Genomic DNA, 17,608 nt, shown 5'->3' with positions numbered 1-17,608 from the left:
AGTAGTGCGAGTAGTTTTGCAAATAACTGAGTCAGAAGTGAATGTTGTAAATTTATTAAAAAAAAAAAAAAGTCAGTTATGAGTCTGATTTTCATCATTTTTATTTGCTTTTGACTTATTTGAACCTGCATGTTTCCTCGTTACCTTAAAAAAAAGAGAGGAGTACAGAGGGAACTTTAGGCTGCATGTTTTGAGCTCTTTTTTTTTTTTTTTTTTTTACATTTTACATCAAAAAGAGAATTAGAAATAAAAGTTTACATAAAGCCTCAGATTTTCTGTGTTTGGAAGTTTGTTCACCAGCAGAGAAAAGCAGGGACGTTGAGAGCAAAGCACCTTTTTCCGTGCGTCTTCGAAATGACAGCTTCCGTCTCCGCAGTTTGTTGAACCCCCCGCCGGCGGAGTCGTCGCTGCTGGGAGAGCCGGGGATCATGTTGGTCTGGAACCGGTGCCAAACACCAAACATCAGCTCTGAGCCCAACACAGAATCCAGACAGGCGGCACTTATGTTTAGCAAAGGCTCCAGCAATACTCACGTCTCTGAGGTTGAAGGTGATTTCCAGGTTGTTCCAGAAATGCTCGGCGAACTCCGGATACATGTCCAGCACCTCCAGAACGTCTTCCCTCAGGATCTTATGGAGGTCGCAGTACGTCAGCGCTCTCACGTCAGCGTTGGATTTCCCCGGGCGGGGGTACAGGTTGATGGGCTCGCCGAATATGTCGTTCTTCCCTGCAGAGAGACAGAAAAATGATTTTTGAAAAAATACTTTCTTTGATGGAGAAAGTGTTCATTGTAATAGAGTTACTGCATCTCTGCCCAGGATAAATTCAGACATCATCTCTTTCCTAAAATAATCCTAAGTTTTTTTTTTTTCTACCATGTTTGCTTAGAACATGTTGTGAAAAGAAAGAGGTGGTGACTCCCCTCCTACTCCATCTTCACTTTTGGGGAAAAAATGACTAGGAAGGTTAATTAAGTGTTTGCCAGTAGATGGCACTGCAGCTTAAGGTTTATTCTACAGGATGTGTGGGCGTGGGCGTGTGTGTGTGTGTGTGTGTGTGTGTGTGTGTGTGTGTGTGTGTGTAGAGTAAACACCTGGAAGACTTTAAAGAGATAAATATGTTTGAGTTCAGAAAAAAACCTGATTATGTCCCAGATTTACAACACAGTTTACGTAAAAAGAGGATTTCTTCTTCAGTTATCTTTTACAAGGATTCAAATTCTTTGTAGAATGAATTGCAAAAATGAACCTTAAATGTATTTTTTTTTATTTTTTACATGTTTTAAATTTGTTGTCAACCAGCTGATGTTCTCGACTAAAGAAATGGAGGGAACTTAACTAAAGCTAACGAAATAACAAAAACTTAAATTGAGAAAACATTTTTGTTATCTGCAATACATTTTTAATAATTTATAACTAACTGGAACTTTATTGTATAAAACTAACTAAAGCTCCACCAAAGCAACAAAACCACAGTTACTCTGGTTCTTTTCTTAGTCCTCAAAACTCCTAATCAGTTTTTCTATCTCCCTGAAGTTTTTGAAGAGATTAATTTAATGGAACTTGGAATAAGGCTGGAACAAAACTAAATATGGAGGCGCTGTGAAAACTTTCCAGATGTATTGTACATATTCTGGCAAATATCCATGCATTTTAAAACAGTCTGCTGAATCTGTCGTATTTTATCTGACTCTGCTTTTCATTGTAACATTTATTGTTTATAGTCATAAATAAACTGCAATAATGTTGGTGATCTACATGTGCATGTAACCAAAATGACAAAACAAAGACCAAAAGAAAATACCATTACTGTAATATTTTATATTGCAGGAATATGTGATTCTATGGAATCAGTAATAAAATGTTACATTTATACATTTGTATGTTTTCACTTTTAACTGTAATGTTTTAAATTGATAACATTCACAATGTGAAACCATTGTGTTATTTGCTCAAAGTTATCAGCACCATGCAATACTGACCCCACCTACATAACAAAAAAAAAAAATCAACATAGTACAAATGTAACTTAAGACAGAATAAAACCATTAAGAAAATAATTAATGTCTTACCCAAGATGGCTACCACCACGTCTCCTCTCAGTATCTCTATGGAGCCCCTGGATATGAAGTAGATGGCAGTGAGGACGTCCCCGGCGTGGACCAGCGTGTCGCCGGGCGGGGCGTGGGTGGTCTTAAACTTCATGGCCAGCGCCCGGAGGCAGCCCTTAGTGGAGCCTTTAAAGGCCTTACAGTTCTGCAGCAGCGTTCGGTTCAGGTGGAGGCAGATGTCTGCCTGAAGACACTCTGGGAACCCTTTGAGGACCTGGGGAGGAGGCCGGGGCGAGTTAATGATGGAACTGACAGAAAATATTTACTCAGTTGTAGCAGAAGCTAACAGTAATGACTGAGGTGTTAGTTCTATATAAAGTATAAACCGGCAATAAAAAGATATTTAACCTTTTTTTTCTAGCTATGTTTCTGTTATCATGTAGTTGAGCAATTTGACATTTCATAAATAAATTCTCATAATGGAAACATGATAATTTCAAAAAAATGCATTTTTCGGTGAAACGCTTTGCCACTGGGATGATTTTTTTTCTTCTTTTTTTTGGCCAAATCAAAATTGGTTTATTTGGCAAAACTGCAATGTTAACCTTTTTCTTTTTTTTTTTTTTCATCATATGAGTTGCTGGCAACAACAACCCGATGTTGCCACTGGCGCAAACCACAAAGAAGAACAGGAAGAGGCAGGAGGATGACGGCGTCACATGTTTTTTAATAACTTATGTGGACAAACTTATTCACAGGTGATTTTGATTGTGTTTCCTATTTAATGAAAACATTGCAATTGTTGAATTGTGTGTTTACGACATTAGCTGAGTACTGACATTGTGGTAAATGGAAACGCAGCTGTATCGTGTTTGAGGTGCTGCTTAAATATGCATCAACTGGTGAGTCTCCATTTAACCAACGATGTGGATCAAATCTGAAGCTTAGAAAGTTATGACATTATTAATATGAGCTTTCCAAAATGGCTGAAAGGCAAAAAGAAGGTAATAAAAACAATTTCTTATTTTTATGGCATTTAGTAAACAAAATTAAAAGTGAACATAGACTAAATATCACAACTAGGACAAAGAAGGATATGACATTGATTGATGTAATGATACAAGTCTGATTTTAATAAATAAGCAGAAAATACACTTTAAAAAAACAGTCTATGAGCTGATTTTTGTAGCTTTGTTGCAAACTGAAGTCAAACGGTATTGCAGTGGGTGAGTCAGCGGGCCTGGAGAGTGATTAATATAAAGAATTGGTGCAACTTTAATGAGCTCACTGCCAGGCTTTTAAAGCAGCAGGCGCCGGGCTTCCATTCTGACTCTCACACTGACTTCACAGAGCTGAAAAGCTTTGGTGCTATAACTCCCACTCTGAGTCTCTCCCTCTCCATTTTCCTCGTTCCTATCCATTTCAACATACGTTCTTGATTCCAGCTCCTCCTGGCTCCCACTTCATCGCTCAGAGTTCCTGAGCTAACATTGCTACAGACAGATAGAGACTGGGAACCTGAGAGATACTGATAAGGTGTCTGATAAAATAAATATCCCAAGCGCTGTCCATTTGTAAGTACTCATTAATTACACATCGGGAAGGTTTGATTAATAGCAGAGATGCGGTAAAGGACACATCAGTTTATCTGCATGAAATAAAATAATAAGAGCAGCCTTGGAAATCAGCAGCTGGATGTTCCTTTAACCTGGAGTCAGGAGAACACCGTTAAGAACCCGTCTCGAAAATCTGACTTTAGATGGTTTATTTGGTGACTCTACAGAACAGTGGTAGGAACCACTAGCTAAAAAGGTGCGGTAACCCTAAAGACTTAATTTTAAACGATAGCTCTGCTATCGTTACAGAGCTACACCAAATCGGTATTTAGCAAAAGCTAATGTTAAAGTGCTAACTTCAATTCAAATTAGATCTGCCCTTGAAAGACAAGCACTAATTTAATTTTGACATTCCAATTCATATGTTCTATAATACTCTTAGATATTGTATTAAGTCCATATCTTATTCTCTACTGTTTGTTTTATTTTGTCCCTGTATGTCTCTTGTTTATTGGAAGGAGAGGAAATAGGACAAGTCTTCACCTGCTAAGTAGGAGTAAGAATATCAATGGATTTCACAGTCGGTAACCAAAACTTCAATGCAAATGATGAACTTTATTCAACTGAAAGTTTACAACACAGCCAAGTAAGTTAGCATTTTAGAATTTTCAGAAAAAATAAGCTAGTAAGCTTAGCCAATAAGCTAAATGTGCTAAAGGTTTTCAAAGTTAGCAAAAGTGCTAAATGAAAAATAAGTGCTTACACAACACACCTCATATATCAAGTCCAGCTCATATGGGATTAAATCAATTCCATATTGAAAACCGTGAGGGTAATACGCAGCAGAGGAATAACAGAATGCCTGGTGAAACATGGGCCCCATCCGCAGCTCATCCATCAGTGAAGATCCTGAGTTACAGCGGAGTAAATATGCTGAAGTCATAAATAAACTAATGGAGCTCTGAGTGCAGCAGAGCTTTATTGAGGGTCCATGGCTGTGTACAAAGGAACAAGACAATGTGATGATTCTCTAATTGTCTTCCACTGAGGGGCTGAATGAGTCGCCTCAGCGCTTCTCCAGGCAAACTGCGGGTCACAAAGAACAGAATCCTTCCTCTGTGTCTGTAGAGGGCCGGTGCAATCTAACAAGCTCCCTTAAGGTAGATTTAAGACTTCCTCTCTGCCTTCCCCATTACAGCTGCGTTATTTTTCCCTCCCGTCTCCACGACTGCGAGAGGTCAGAGCCGGAGAGACGGAGACGAGGCGTAAACAGCATGCTGTCCAAAAGCCTAGCCACGTCTCTGACTGCGTTTTCAATACAAAAGTGCCCAAATCTTTCTCTGTTTTCTGCTAATGTTGAAAAAACACAATTTCAAAATTGCGCTGTTTCCATTAAATAAAAAAATTAAATTAAAATCACACATGAATAAGCATGTTCTGGTCAAAAGTCATTAAAAATCATGGCAGCAACAGATGTAAACAGTTACATGAGATATTGATTATCTACCAGAGGAGAAGTCGGCATCGTATTCAGGAGTTGGAGCGACAAGTCCCGCCTACTTGGGAGCGGCTACAGTTTGGGGAAATTGTAGTTGGTAATTTTACTGAAGAGCGATGGATTCAACATGTTGAAATGACACAAAACTTTTTATGAGCTGTGATGCCGTGAAACCAAAAACAAACCATCATCCTACTACCACTTCCTGTTGACTTTTTCATCCATTTTGCCAGTATTAACATCGGGTTGTTGATCACGTGACTCGTGATGAAAAAAAACGAGATCTTCCATTGAAGGCCTTATGTACCTTCCTGGCTGTACTGAACAGGATAAAGGTCCGATTATATGTGTGAAAAGCTAGGAAATTACACAATGCATTCAGGAAGCCTCGGCATTCCGTACTCTGATATTCCACACTCTGCCTGAAAACCTGAGCAGGTTTGAGTTGCACCATCCAGGACACTGCTTCCTGGCATCCAGCAAGAGGTCAACTGCACACAAAATTTATGTAAACACACTCCATGATGTGTTTGAGTCCATTAACAGGTGTGAGTCACTGTGCAGGTGGGTGTCTGAGTTGCAGCTTTAGCAAAGCACAAGTGGTTCTACATGCATTTAGTAATTCTGGACGACTCTGATTTTCTTTTCATTTGATTGCTGTGCTTGCATTGTTGACCACTCTTTAAATGAAAATATTTTTTATGATAGCTATTTAACTTCACTGTGAAATATTATACAAGTACCAATAATTTCCTAAGGTGAATAAACTGATAACAGATTTGAATAAAATCTGTGTATTAGAATTATTGGCACTGCCTAACAATTTCTTAATAACAATTGTATTTTAAACATTTCTTTAATTTACAATTTTCTTGTTAAAATTGATCAGAAATTATGCTAAAGATGAATATGAAGATAAACATCTGATATTTAAGACATTTTTCATCATATCTTTATCTGGGGTAAAGATAAATAGCCAGTGTACAGTGATGGGAACCGCAAACTAAAAAGCTAGTTATGCTAACCCTAAAGCACTAATCATAAACATTAGTTCCACTAACACTAAAGAACTACACCAACAAGGTATTTAGTGGAAGCTATTGCTAAAGCACTCACTTGAGTTCAAATCATAGCTGTCCTTGAAAACTACAACCCCCAGGCACCAATTTCATTTTGACAATATTATTGACAAGCTTTAAAATAGCCAGAGAGATATTTGTGTTTAATTTTGTTCCTGCCTGGTCCTTGTTTGCTTGAAATAAAGTTACTGAGAAAAACAAAACAAAGAACGTGAGGAGAGGAGACAGAACTTCTGTGTAAACAGTTGTCAGCCAAATAAAAAAAAAAATAGCGTGGATGTAAATGTCTACTTGCAGAATTTTGAACAGTCGATAACCAAAGCTTCAATGGAACTGAAAGTTCACACAACAGCCAAGTCAATTAGCGCTTCAGAATTTATCCAGAAAAATTAACTTAGCAGAAGCTAAATGCGCTAAACTCTCTCAAAGTTAGCAAAAGCAGTAAACAAAAAATTAGCGACAGCTCAGAGTTGGCAAAAGTGCGAAACAAAATAAATTTGCAAATGTTCAGTTAGTGAAAGCACAGGATGAAAAATTAGAAAGAGCTTGAAGTTAGCGAAAGTGCTAAACCAAAAGTTAGCTCTGTTATTAGCGCCTTAGCAGAAAGTGTGCCCACCTTCGCTAGCTTACATTAAAACATATAAACACGTCACATATGGTGAGAATGTACTGAAAGTCAACATGACGTTCATGCATACAAGTGGATCTCAGATCAGTGGATTCCTAGAAAAGCCCTGAATTGGGAAAAAGTCAAGATGGTGTGAGCCACACCCTGATGACAGAGATACGGTGAGCCTGGGAACTCACGGCGTTCATGTCGATGCCGTTGGTGTAGGACCAGGCGTGCTGAAAGTACTCCTCCAGCCTCTGCCGGAGAGGGTTGGGGATTTGGTGAAAGCGGATGAACTCCCTGACTCTCAGCATCTGGGTGTGGTAGCGGGCCGTCCCTGAGTAGAGCCGCTGGATGATGGCTGACACATTCCCAAAGATGCTGGCGTACATCAGGGCTGGAGAACACAGACATGAGCAGAGGCTGTAGGAAAGTAGTGTAGGTTATTAAAAGAAGGAAAACGACCGTGAGAAAAGTCAGGACCGTCTTGAACAGGAGAAAAACATCGAGTCGTTCGATGTGAAAGACTTTGTCTGTAGAGGACAGACTGTTATTTGAGTTCTCCTTGATGAACCTCAGTGTCTTGCTGTCATGTTGGATCCTGCTGACCTCCAAGCCTCTGTCAGCTCCCATCACTCTCTGTGTAACACTCCGCAAAGCCTCCGTGTAACAGTCTAAACACACGTTTGGTAGGGGAACCGAAAACACACTCCGTCTGAAAAGTGTTTTACCTGCAAATTCAAATTACACTCAAGTATTAAAGCTGCAAAAGATTGGCTTTTACTTACGGTCAGGTTGTCTAAACAAAGAAGGCAGCCACAAATCAAACTTGCACACAAATCATCACAACATGGTTTCAGCTTGGTTTAAGATGGAAGAAAATTAAGAATAATTCAAATTTACACAAGTTACTTTTTTCTTTTTTTTTAGAGTGTGCATGTTATTTCTTTGGGACAAAATGTTATTCCACTGGACAACAGGGTTCAGGACTGGAGTAATAATGCAGGTGAAACAACAAGTTGATTATTGGTGCTTCACTTTATGATCAGTGAAATGACACTGTTAGAGCTGGAGCGAGAGCATCAGGACAGGATATTACAGTGTCTTCACTTCATTTACAAATTTTAATAATATCTTTAATGAATGATAAGTGTAGAAAATGAAAAAGGTAATCAATTTATTCTGCAATGATGAATAAATGAGGTGAAAGACCAAACTAATTAAAAGATTTCCCTCTGCATAAATTTAAAACATGACAAAACACCCAGCATGAGAGTACCAAGAAATACGCAACTCTTTGATGTCAGTTATTATTTAAATGGATTCATTACATTATGAGGGGTAAATGGATTTGTGATTGTTTTTTTTTTTCAAAATAAGAATTTATGTTCACGAATGAAACTTATTTGATTCATGTGTTCATAAGTTTCACTCCGATGACGTCAAAAATTTGATCCTTTTCTGTCCAGTGAACACACCATGCTAACAGCTACTGGCTCACGCTAACAATGACGCTAACAGTTAACTATTTTTTTCCATAATCTGTTTAAATGACAAACTTTTATCATGTCTAAAGATTCAACATCGTTTTAAAAATAATTGCAAACCTCCATGTTGCAAACCTCCTATTTACATTCAACATACTCATGAGAAAATTACAAAAATAGAACGAGTGAACGGCTTTCAGCAGATAACAGGAAAGCTATAAAATGCAGCATGTTTTATCCTCTGAGGTTTCGACCTCTTTCTGTCAGGGAACATGCTGGATTTGGAAATGTTGGGAGCCTTTTAAAAATAACATGAGTTCAGCTAATTCTTCTAGGGAACACACACAAAGCCTGATGATTCGGCCATGAATACTAACTGTAAATTGGTACAAAGCAATCATTAACACTGTTACAGTTTTTCTATTTGGACTTTGGTTACAATATGTTGTGGTCAAATAGTCCTCGCTCAAAAATATACGTGGCAAAGCCATTTTTTTGGTCATATAGCAAAACATTTTACATCAGATGAAGGACATTTTTTATCTGAATAAAATAAAAGTTTCTACTTTGCAATTAGGCTCACCTTACAGATGGCTAATAAACAGTTAATAGATATGACATTAATCCATGTCTAACCACTATATAAATCATTAATAACTGTTTATTATGCATTAATTAAAGGTGAGAAATAGGAAAAAAATCTGGTGTTTTTTTTTTTTGCCAAATAGTGACCCAAGTCCAACCTGTATGTTTTATCATGTTATATTAAACATTTCAGTCTACCTTAGAAGAAAAAGTAGCAATTGCAAATGTTGTTTGTAGCACAGTCTCCTTCTCACTCTTTATTGATGAATAATAAGCAGCTATTAATGATTTATTAAGTGTTTATAGATGAATGGATAACATATCTGTGAGCTATTTATTAGCCATCTATAAGGGGAGCCTCATTGTAAAAAAATATTGGTTTTATGAGTCTAAACTTTCTGTAAGAAAAGACGTTTCATGCCAGTTAAATGAGCTGTTCTCCATCCATCCATCCATCCATCCATCCATCCATCCATCCATCCATCCATACTTACATCCGATGAGCATAACACAGATGGAGAAGATCTTCTCAGAGTTGGTGTTGGGTGACACATTTCCAAAACCCACACTGGTCAGACTGCTGAATGTGAAGTAAAGAGCTGTGACATACTTGTCTTTGATAGAGGGTCCTGAACCTGATGGAGGAGGGGAGGGGGGATGGGGGGAAACGGGGTAACAAGAACAGATTGCACGTAAGATATCATGCTCTTTTATGCAACAGACTGAAATCTGTGAAAAGAGCTATTTGTCTCCATTTGCGTTAGAAGCGGGATATGAGAGAGACAAGGATCTGTTGTTGCTTTGAGGTCATCAGCTCAGTCTCTCGTGCAGCTGTACAGTTTCCATGTTTCAATTTAAAACTAATCTGTGAAGTTTTACTGCTTTATTTGATGTTTTATTTTATCACCAGTAACAGAACATTGAATTACCATTTGTGAACTTATTTTTCCAGTTGAACATTGGCTACTAACCATTGTTAATCAATTCCCCAACTTTGGTAATTTGAATTTGTATTTAACAGATTAACTATTCTTTCAAATGACCAAATTAAACTGTGGAAATGAACATTTTTGAGAAAAGCTTAACACAGAGGTGTCCAAAATGTGGCCCTGGGGCCATTTCCGGCCCACAACATGATTTTTTGTGGCCTCAGACTGCAATGCATGAATGATGCAAAAATTGGCCTCAAAATGAACACCAACAAGTTTACTGCTTTATTTTCATCAATATCTGTCTTTAATATTTAATTAAAAACTCTGTAACTCTATCTTAGACCACAGTTAATTTTTCAAAGTCTGAAATTTGGTTCCAAACAAGCCACGTTTCAGCCTCAGGCAAACTGTGTTTTCTAGAATAACTGACTTATTACAACACCGGTTCCTACCAGGCAGGTATCTTATTCTGGTGCCTGTTAGTACCTGGGACGGATTCATTGAAGTGTTTTCCCAGCTGGTCCCCCAGGGTGTGGAGCCAACCTATAGAACCGTTCCGCTCCACACTACCAATTGCATACCTGGGAAAAAAAACACACACAATATGAATGTTCTATTTTCATTGATCACTTTATTAATGAAATTTAATTCATAAAAAAGAAAAGAAAATAAAGTCATGTATGACAAAGATTTTGTAACTAAATAAATCTATATTAAAGGGGCAGTACTATGCATTTTCCAGGCACATAGTGCCATTTCATAGCACCATCAAGTAACTATGTGAACTTAAGTTGTTATAAACAGGCGACATATGTCAAATATGACTTAAAAGAAATTTGATTTTGTAAGTTAATATCTTGAAATTGGGCCTGCTCTGAAAAGTAGCTTGTATAGTGACTTCAATTGATATTCCACCAGGTGTTTGCTAACTGCTGCTGGCTAGTCTGAAGGGACTGAGTGGGAAAATCGCCAGGGAGGATTTCTCTGGGAGGCAGGAGTTTGGAAGCTTGGATATTTTGGCTCAGAGAAGGAGCTTTGTCCTCTAAGGCGGAGCTACGTCCATTCAGATGTTTTGCATGGTTGAACGGTTGCCATGGAGATTAAAGAATTTCTCAAATATGCATGAAAGAATCAAGACAACCCTCCAGGTATGTTTTAGATGAGGGAATAACATTAGAACCTGGTGTAAAGCTAAACAAAGAGTTGATTTTACTTAATCCTACCCTTTTAAAAGTTTAACTCAAACATAAATAAAGTATTCCAACATTATTCCTGCTTCTTCTCTGCACTATCAGGAAGTCTATCTGCGTACCAGATGCAGGCCAGCCAGTGAGCGATGAGGGCGAAGGTGCACATGAGGAGGAAGAGGACAGCCGCTCCGTACTCTGAGTAGCGGTCCAACTTCCTGGCTACACGAACCAATCGCAGGAGACGAGCGGTTTTCAGCAGGCCAATCAGGGTGGTGGTCTGAGGTCGGACACAAAAACAATCACACAGGAGTGAAGTAACAGAACAGAGACTATATATCTGCTACTGTCATCCTGTCACTAACACACATACAGCGTCGGTGTGACTGCAGCCTTGTACCACAGTGATTCAGTGCAGAGGAGGTGCTAAATCTTGATTGCCATTCATTACTGTGGGGTGTCAACTCCCTCACCGCTCTGCTTGTACTCAGCAAGCCCTCATGGTGTCCATACAACAGATAAATAACAAGCTGATTACTGCGCTGGCAGAGTGCCCACTTCTGGTCTCTCTCTCCCTGTGTGTGTGAGTGTGTGTGTCTGTGCCTTCAAAGTAAATACGATATTTGTGGTCAGGATAGCATCAGTGAAATGGATGTTAAGCTAAGTGTTCTGGGGGAAACCATGTTTTCCATTTTCCAAATGTAACTTCTGTGCAACTGAATTGTTTTGATTCTTTTAAATATGAACTGCATGATTGGTAACATTTCCCACCTGATTCAATAAATTCACATATTTTATGTCTCCCAAAGATCTTTTTATCTCTTTGGTGGCTCAGAGATCCACTCAACACAAACTACTGTCTCTCTAATTGGTATCTAATTGGTATCACTTTACAATAAGGCCTCCCTTATAGATCCCTAATAAATAGTTTATAGATATGTTATTCATTCATTTATAAACACTTTATAAATCTTTAACTGTTTATTATGTATTAATTAAGAGTGAGAAGGAGATTATCTGGTTAAAATTATGTTTAACAACTCTAAATAAAATAAAATAAGTGAATAGACTTGCTTCATTATTTAGCAAGAAACCAGAAGATTTTTTTTTCTCCTTCTTGCCCTTAATTAATTAAATAATAAACACTTATTTATTATTTATAAAGTCTTTAGAGATTAATAGCATATGTATGAAATATTTATTAGACATCTGTAAGAGCAGGCTTACAGATGTAAGCCTCCTAATTAATTATGATATCATTAATTATGATATGTGGTGGCAACACTTATGCTAATCTGCTAATGTGCTAATAGTGGAGCTAATTTATCTTTTTGCTAACTTTGAAAACATTTATCACACTTAGCTTCCCCTAAATTAAATTTCTTAAATAAATTATAAATTGCTCATTTACTTGGCTGTTTTGTAAACGTTTTGTTTGACATCGTATTTTATATTTATGCTCTGTCTCTCTTTTTCAACACTAACTTAATTTCAAACAACATACAGGAACAAACTGAAGCACGGACAGCAGTGAACAAGATGCAAACATAAATACAACATCTAAAGCTATTAAAAACACAAGTAAATTATTTTGTCAAAATTAAACTGGTGCTCATGGGTTGTAGCCTTTCAAAGGTAGATATAGTCAGAGTTGAAATTAGCGAGTTAGTATTAGCTATAGCATGTTGTCGAAGTGCTCCAGCGTTAGCTGAACGAATGTGTGTAGTTAGTGTTTTATGGTTAGCACCTTTCACAAATAACTTTTTAATTTTCAGTGCCAAATGTTTATTTGTATTAACAGTGAATTTTAAAATGAAGCCTATGAGACAAAATGAAATATTAAATGGAGCAAAATATATTACAGTGCACATAAAAGCTCAGACCTCCATGTTGTAGCCTATTGCTTTGGTAATGGTGGATGTTTTAAAGCAAGTTGAGGGCATGGATGTCCTCTGGGTAAGAACCACAGTTTTCATTTAAAGTAGCCCCAAATTAATAATGCACAACTTTCACCACAACACAGTTTAAATGGGTGAGTTCTGAAAAGGTTCAACCAGTGTAAAGGACATTTTCATTACACACACACACACCCCCGCACGCACACATAAAAACAAAGTCTTGCTTTGGTTCTGTTAACACTCATTCAGAAACAATCTGGTAACATCAACACACACCTGAAATAAAACTTCAAGTGTGTTTAAGGAAATGTTGCATCTCAATTAAAGCAGATTCTGCTCTTGCAGTAAACACAGTCCAGATCTGAATCCAGGCGCTCCTCTTCATAACTCCTTCTTCAGGTGGCGGTTTTCTCTACATTTTGTGTGTGTATGTGTGTCGGTGTGCGTTTGTTTGTGGGTTTTAGCAGAGTCGCAATTTAAATGGAATAGTAAAAGGACAAGACGGCTCGCTCTTGTGAAAGGCAGATGAGGCTGATTTGAAGAAGTTCACTCAGTGCAATTATCGGCTGATCTTAACCAAAATCCTTCACCCTGAGAGAAAATCTGTGGTCGTTGAGTGTGACAGCTGTACCCGACATCCGAAGATGATCTGTGATAAATATCCAGCAGAGTTTTCTAGGAGAATCATGCAGTGGGTCCCGCTGCTGCCACAGACTGATGTTTAGCCTCTCCTTCCCTGACATGAGTGCCCCCGTCTCCCTCCTCTGTTCCTTCTCACCCTCTTCTCAGCAGTTGACTCGTGTAACAACAACAATCACAACTTGCTGTTCAGTTATTGTTGGACTGATATTGTTGTGGGATCTGCCTGAAGTAACCGTGCTGAAGCAAACTACAATAATGAATCAGGAAAGTACTCTGGTTGGTTTGTTTGGCCCAACCTAGGAATATAATTTTTTTCTTTGTTTTGTTTTTATTCGTGCAACCAACAGCATGCTGGCAGCAGCACTGCTAAGCAGAAAACAGAACCAGCACATTTTCAGTTCAATCAGTACTTGCAGTGCTGGCATTAACAACACCGAGGCTCATTTTGGCCATAGTGCCGAGCAAAGGTGGCTCGTTAAGTACAAAAAGACAAATATATCCTGCATTTAGCTCGGATCATGTTCACACCACAGTTTGTTTTTAGATCAGCTCAAAAAGTCCGATTGTTTGGTCCATACCAGAGTTTGTTTCACTGTATTCACACCTGCACAAAAGGTCCGGACCAATGTGAAGAAATTAAAGCTGTCTGCTTAAAGTAGTCCAAAAGTGTCGGGTGTGAATACACCGTATGTCTGATCTGATGATGGAAATCCTATTTCCTTCTGGAGATTATTTATTATTCTCTCCCAAATGCTGAAGTGGAGTTCTGCTCAAGTATACATTTATACTTCCAATGAACATTTAAATATTTCTGAAAAACTTTCACTTTTACCTCTGCCATTCTAGATGTCAGCAAATCATTTAGATATTGATTAGGTGTCTTTTCAAAGTGATATTTAAGCCTAGTCTATATGGAGCCAGATATCTGAGACAACAAATACATTTTTATGCATTTGTACAAAATCTCTCTTTAATGTCACTGAAAACAATTATTTATGAAAACTCTGCCCAAAGTGGAGATTTGAGAAAACCATGTATTAGTGCTTGAAGAGATTTAGGCTCCCCTGCATCACAGTCTGCATTATATCTACATAATATATTAATAGCATAATGTGCTATTTAAATGTAGCTCAACGTCTATATCCGTGCACACAAACAGACCATGTCTCATTCTTAACAGGAAGTCATTGTTGTTTTGAAGTAATCTGATTGGTTGACATTGGTTGACAGGTTTTAGCTTAGTGCTACGCTGCCCCCTAAGAGGAGGGAAAAGTAGAAAATGTGGAGTTGATTCAGTTTTGTTTTGATAAATTGAGTTGATTGTATGTTTAGTTTAGTTTTTTATTGTTCCATTTGAGACATCACTAGGTCAGGCATGTTTAAAACAACTCGGGGGATTTGTGATGCTCATGTTGATAAAAACTTTTCTGGAACCGACTCTGTGTGTATGATATCGTTTTTAAACAATGTGGAGTATATATTTATTTTATAAGGACATGTGTGCAAGGCTTTAGTTTCCATAACTGTCTGGGTTTTTCACAACTGGAAATGTTTCCAAACAGCCTTTCGTTTACCAGCTGACCAACAGTGCACAGCAGCAGCTCATTAAAAGAAGTTTAAATCATAGAAATACCATGACTGTGAGGTTTTGAAATCGGAACTTCCTAAACCCCGTGGCGTATCTTGACACTGCTAACCTGCTTGTGCCTTTTATTGTCGTTTCATGCAGCTGTGAGCCTAAAATTGTTCCGATTCATTGTGTACATGACTCGGCATCTCTAATTCCTATGTGTGTTTACCTCCTCTCCGTTGCGGTAGATGAGCAGGTCAAAGGGAATAGCAGCAACCATGTCGATGAGGAACCAGCCTTTGAAGTAGTGAACGGCGATACGGACCGGGTGACTCACCACTTCATCATTAGTGTTCACATATGTTGTCCTAAAAGAAAAAGCGCCGATCAAACCTAATAGTTGGTGTCAGTAATATTTAGCGTACCTGGCACAAACTCTAAAACAACAAATCTCTATTTTTTAGTCACACTGGGTTCCAGTTAAACATTCATCACATCAGCAGAGATTCAGACCTGAAGTTGATCAGGATGTCAATGATGAACATGATGTCAACTATGAGGTCCACCACATTGAGAGGAGAGCAGGAGTAACCGCAGTTCTGCTTGGCTACCTCTTCCTGAGAGGAGAGAGGGACAGAGGGAAACATGTGGAAACAGAGGAGGAGAATTAGGAGCTAAAGCACTAAAAATAGAATGCATCTTTCAGATGGATTCACATTAAGGGCTTTAGGTGAATTTGCATATGTATGACGACAAGCACACAGAAGTCGCGCAGTAATGGGACGCTCTGCACGATCCAAGACTTGGAAAAGGTACAAAGCTTCGACGAAACAGTCAGTGTGTGATAAAAAGCAGCACAGATCAGTTTCTGCATTTAGCTGTTTTGGTAAAACACGTACACAACGTGTGATACAGTATCCACTGGGACGATTTACACCCCTACAACTCTTTCACATTTTGTCACATTAAAACCTTAAACGTCAACTTGTTTATTGAGATTTGACGACACATTTGTAAAGATTGTTTCATTTGAAGCAGTCATGTTAGACACCAGCCCTGCAATGGACTGTCCGCCCCTTGACCACTAGAGATGGTTTCCAGGACCCCCTCCCTACTTCACTAGGGACAAGGGTATGATAATGGATGGATGGATGTTGGACACCACAGGTCCAACAGAGGTAAGAGGCGGCACAAAATTGACAGAAGTAGACATGAATAGAGATTCAACCCCAACCTCACCCTGACGTATCCATTTGAGAAACCCACACAGCCCAAACCTCGTCCTACAAAGGAGCCATTTCATCGTCCTGCCTTCTTGTCGCTCAACCTTAGGAAGCCTCTAGGGGTAAGTTAGGTAGGTTTGCACTCATTAATTTCCTGCTGTCTTTCTTGGTCTTCATGTGACCTCAGACCTATATATAGCGCTTTCAACCCTCAAGGTGGGTGAAGAGTCTTGCCCAAGGACACAACGACAGAGGCCGACAGAGCAGGACTCTGCTGATTATGTGACGCCAGTTGGTTGCACTTACTTATTTTTCATAAAACCTCAATAAAACACTTTCAAGTTTGTGGTTGTAACATGATAAAAAAAATGTAAAAAAACAGTGTGAACTGAGCTCCGGGTGAGGCCCTACGTGGTCGTTGAGGAGGAAGGCGGCTGAGTAGGGGGTCAGGATGGCGGTGTAGATGACCAGCAGCAGGATGAGCCAGTCCCACACTGCCTTGAAGGGACTGTAGTGCAACACGGTCCATTTGTGGATGCGAGGAGCTTGAAGCTTGTACTCTGGCAACACATCTGCACCCAGAGACAACACCTGGGTAGACAGAGGAGGGGAGAAGGGTGGAGGGAAGAAAAGGAGAAATCAGATGTGGAATAATGTAGACAGAGAAGGAGAGGGGAAAAAAAGAATGACCCAAAAAAATGACAGTAAAAAGAATATAATTAGGAAACTTCTGCTTACAGATATTTCTGCATAGAGCAGGAGCGCATACAAAGAGTTCATTAACTATACATGGATCCCTGCAGTGTGCATTTAGGGGAGACAACAACAGTGCTTTGCAATTACAGCGATGGCGTCCGTGCCCACCGAAGATGACGAGAACCGTTCTGAAGGCACTGGCTCTCTTTAGGTTATCCTCCTGGGCAGCCAGCTTCTCACACACACACACACACACACACACACCCACACACACACACACACACACACACGCACACATTGAGCCACAGCACATGCGCAAATACACATAAAAGCAAGAACTTGGGCAAGAACACACAGTAATCCTGTACAAATACAGCAGTGATGTTTTGACATGACTCCGACCAAACGGAGAGGAACATGCAGAAACATCTTTTTTCCCCACTGTCCTCCCGTTGACATACACACATGCACTCACACCCCCTCAGACGCACTCACACTCCAGAAAAGAAATCTGAGGTTTCATGCCGCAGTGCTAAGTAGCTTGACTTGCAGTAATGTGCACCACTGTCTGCATTGCACTTGCATGGATGAAAGT

The 17,608-nt window shown here is 39.0% G+C and overlaps 1 protein-coding gene across 1 annotated transcript in view; it reads right to left on the bottom strand.

Moving 5' to 3' along the window:
- Positions 1-17,608, bottom strand: part of kcnh2b (potassium voltage-gated channel, subfamily H (eag-related), member 2b) — a 197,827-nt gene that overhangs the window by 7,119 nt on the left and 173,100 nt on the right. The window contains exons 7-16 of the mRNA XM_028005324.1: positions 16,729-16,908; positions 15,608-15,711; positions 15,324-15,462; positions 11,110-11,264; positions 10,284-10,378; positions 9,360-9,500; positions 6,991-7,190; positions 2,072-2,324; positions 534-727; positions 334-436 (exon numbers count right to left, since the gene is read on the bottom strand). Of these exons, the coding sequence (XP_027861125.1) occupies positions 334-436; positions 534-727; positions 2,072-2,324; positions 6,991-7,190; positions 9,360-9,500; positions 10,284-10,378; positions 11,110-11,264; positions 15,324-15,462; positions 15,608-15,711; positions 16,729-16,908 (1,564 nt within the window). The remainder of the gene's footprint in view (positions 1-333; positions 437-533; positions 728-2,071; positions 2,325-6,990; positions 7,191-9,359; positions 9,501-10,283; positions 10,379-11,109; positions 11,265-15,323; positions 15,463-15,607; positions 15,712-16,728; positions 16,909-17,608) is intronic.

This window comes from Xiphophorus couchianus, chromosome 21, assembly GCF_001444195.1.
Source record: "Xiphophorus couchianus chromosome 21, X_couchianus-1.0, whole genome shotgun sequence".
NCBI classification, from domain to species: domain Eukaryota; kingdom Metazoa; phylum Chordata; class Actinopteri; order Cyprinodontiformes; family Poeciliidae; genus Xiphophorus; species Xiphophorus couchianus.
Note: the sequence above shows the minus strand (reverse complement) of the source record. Positions and strands in the feature narration are given on the sequence as shown.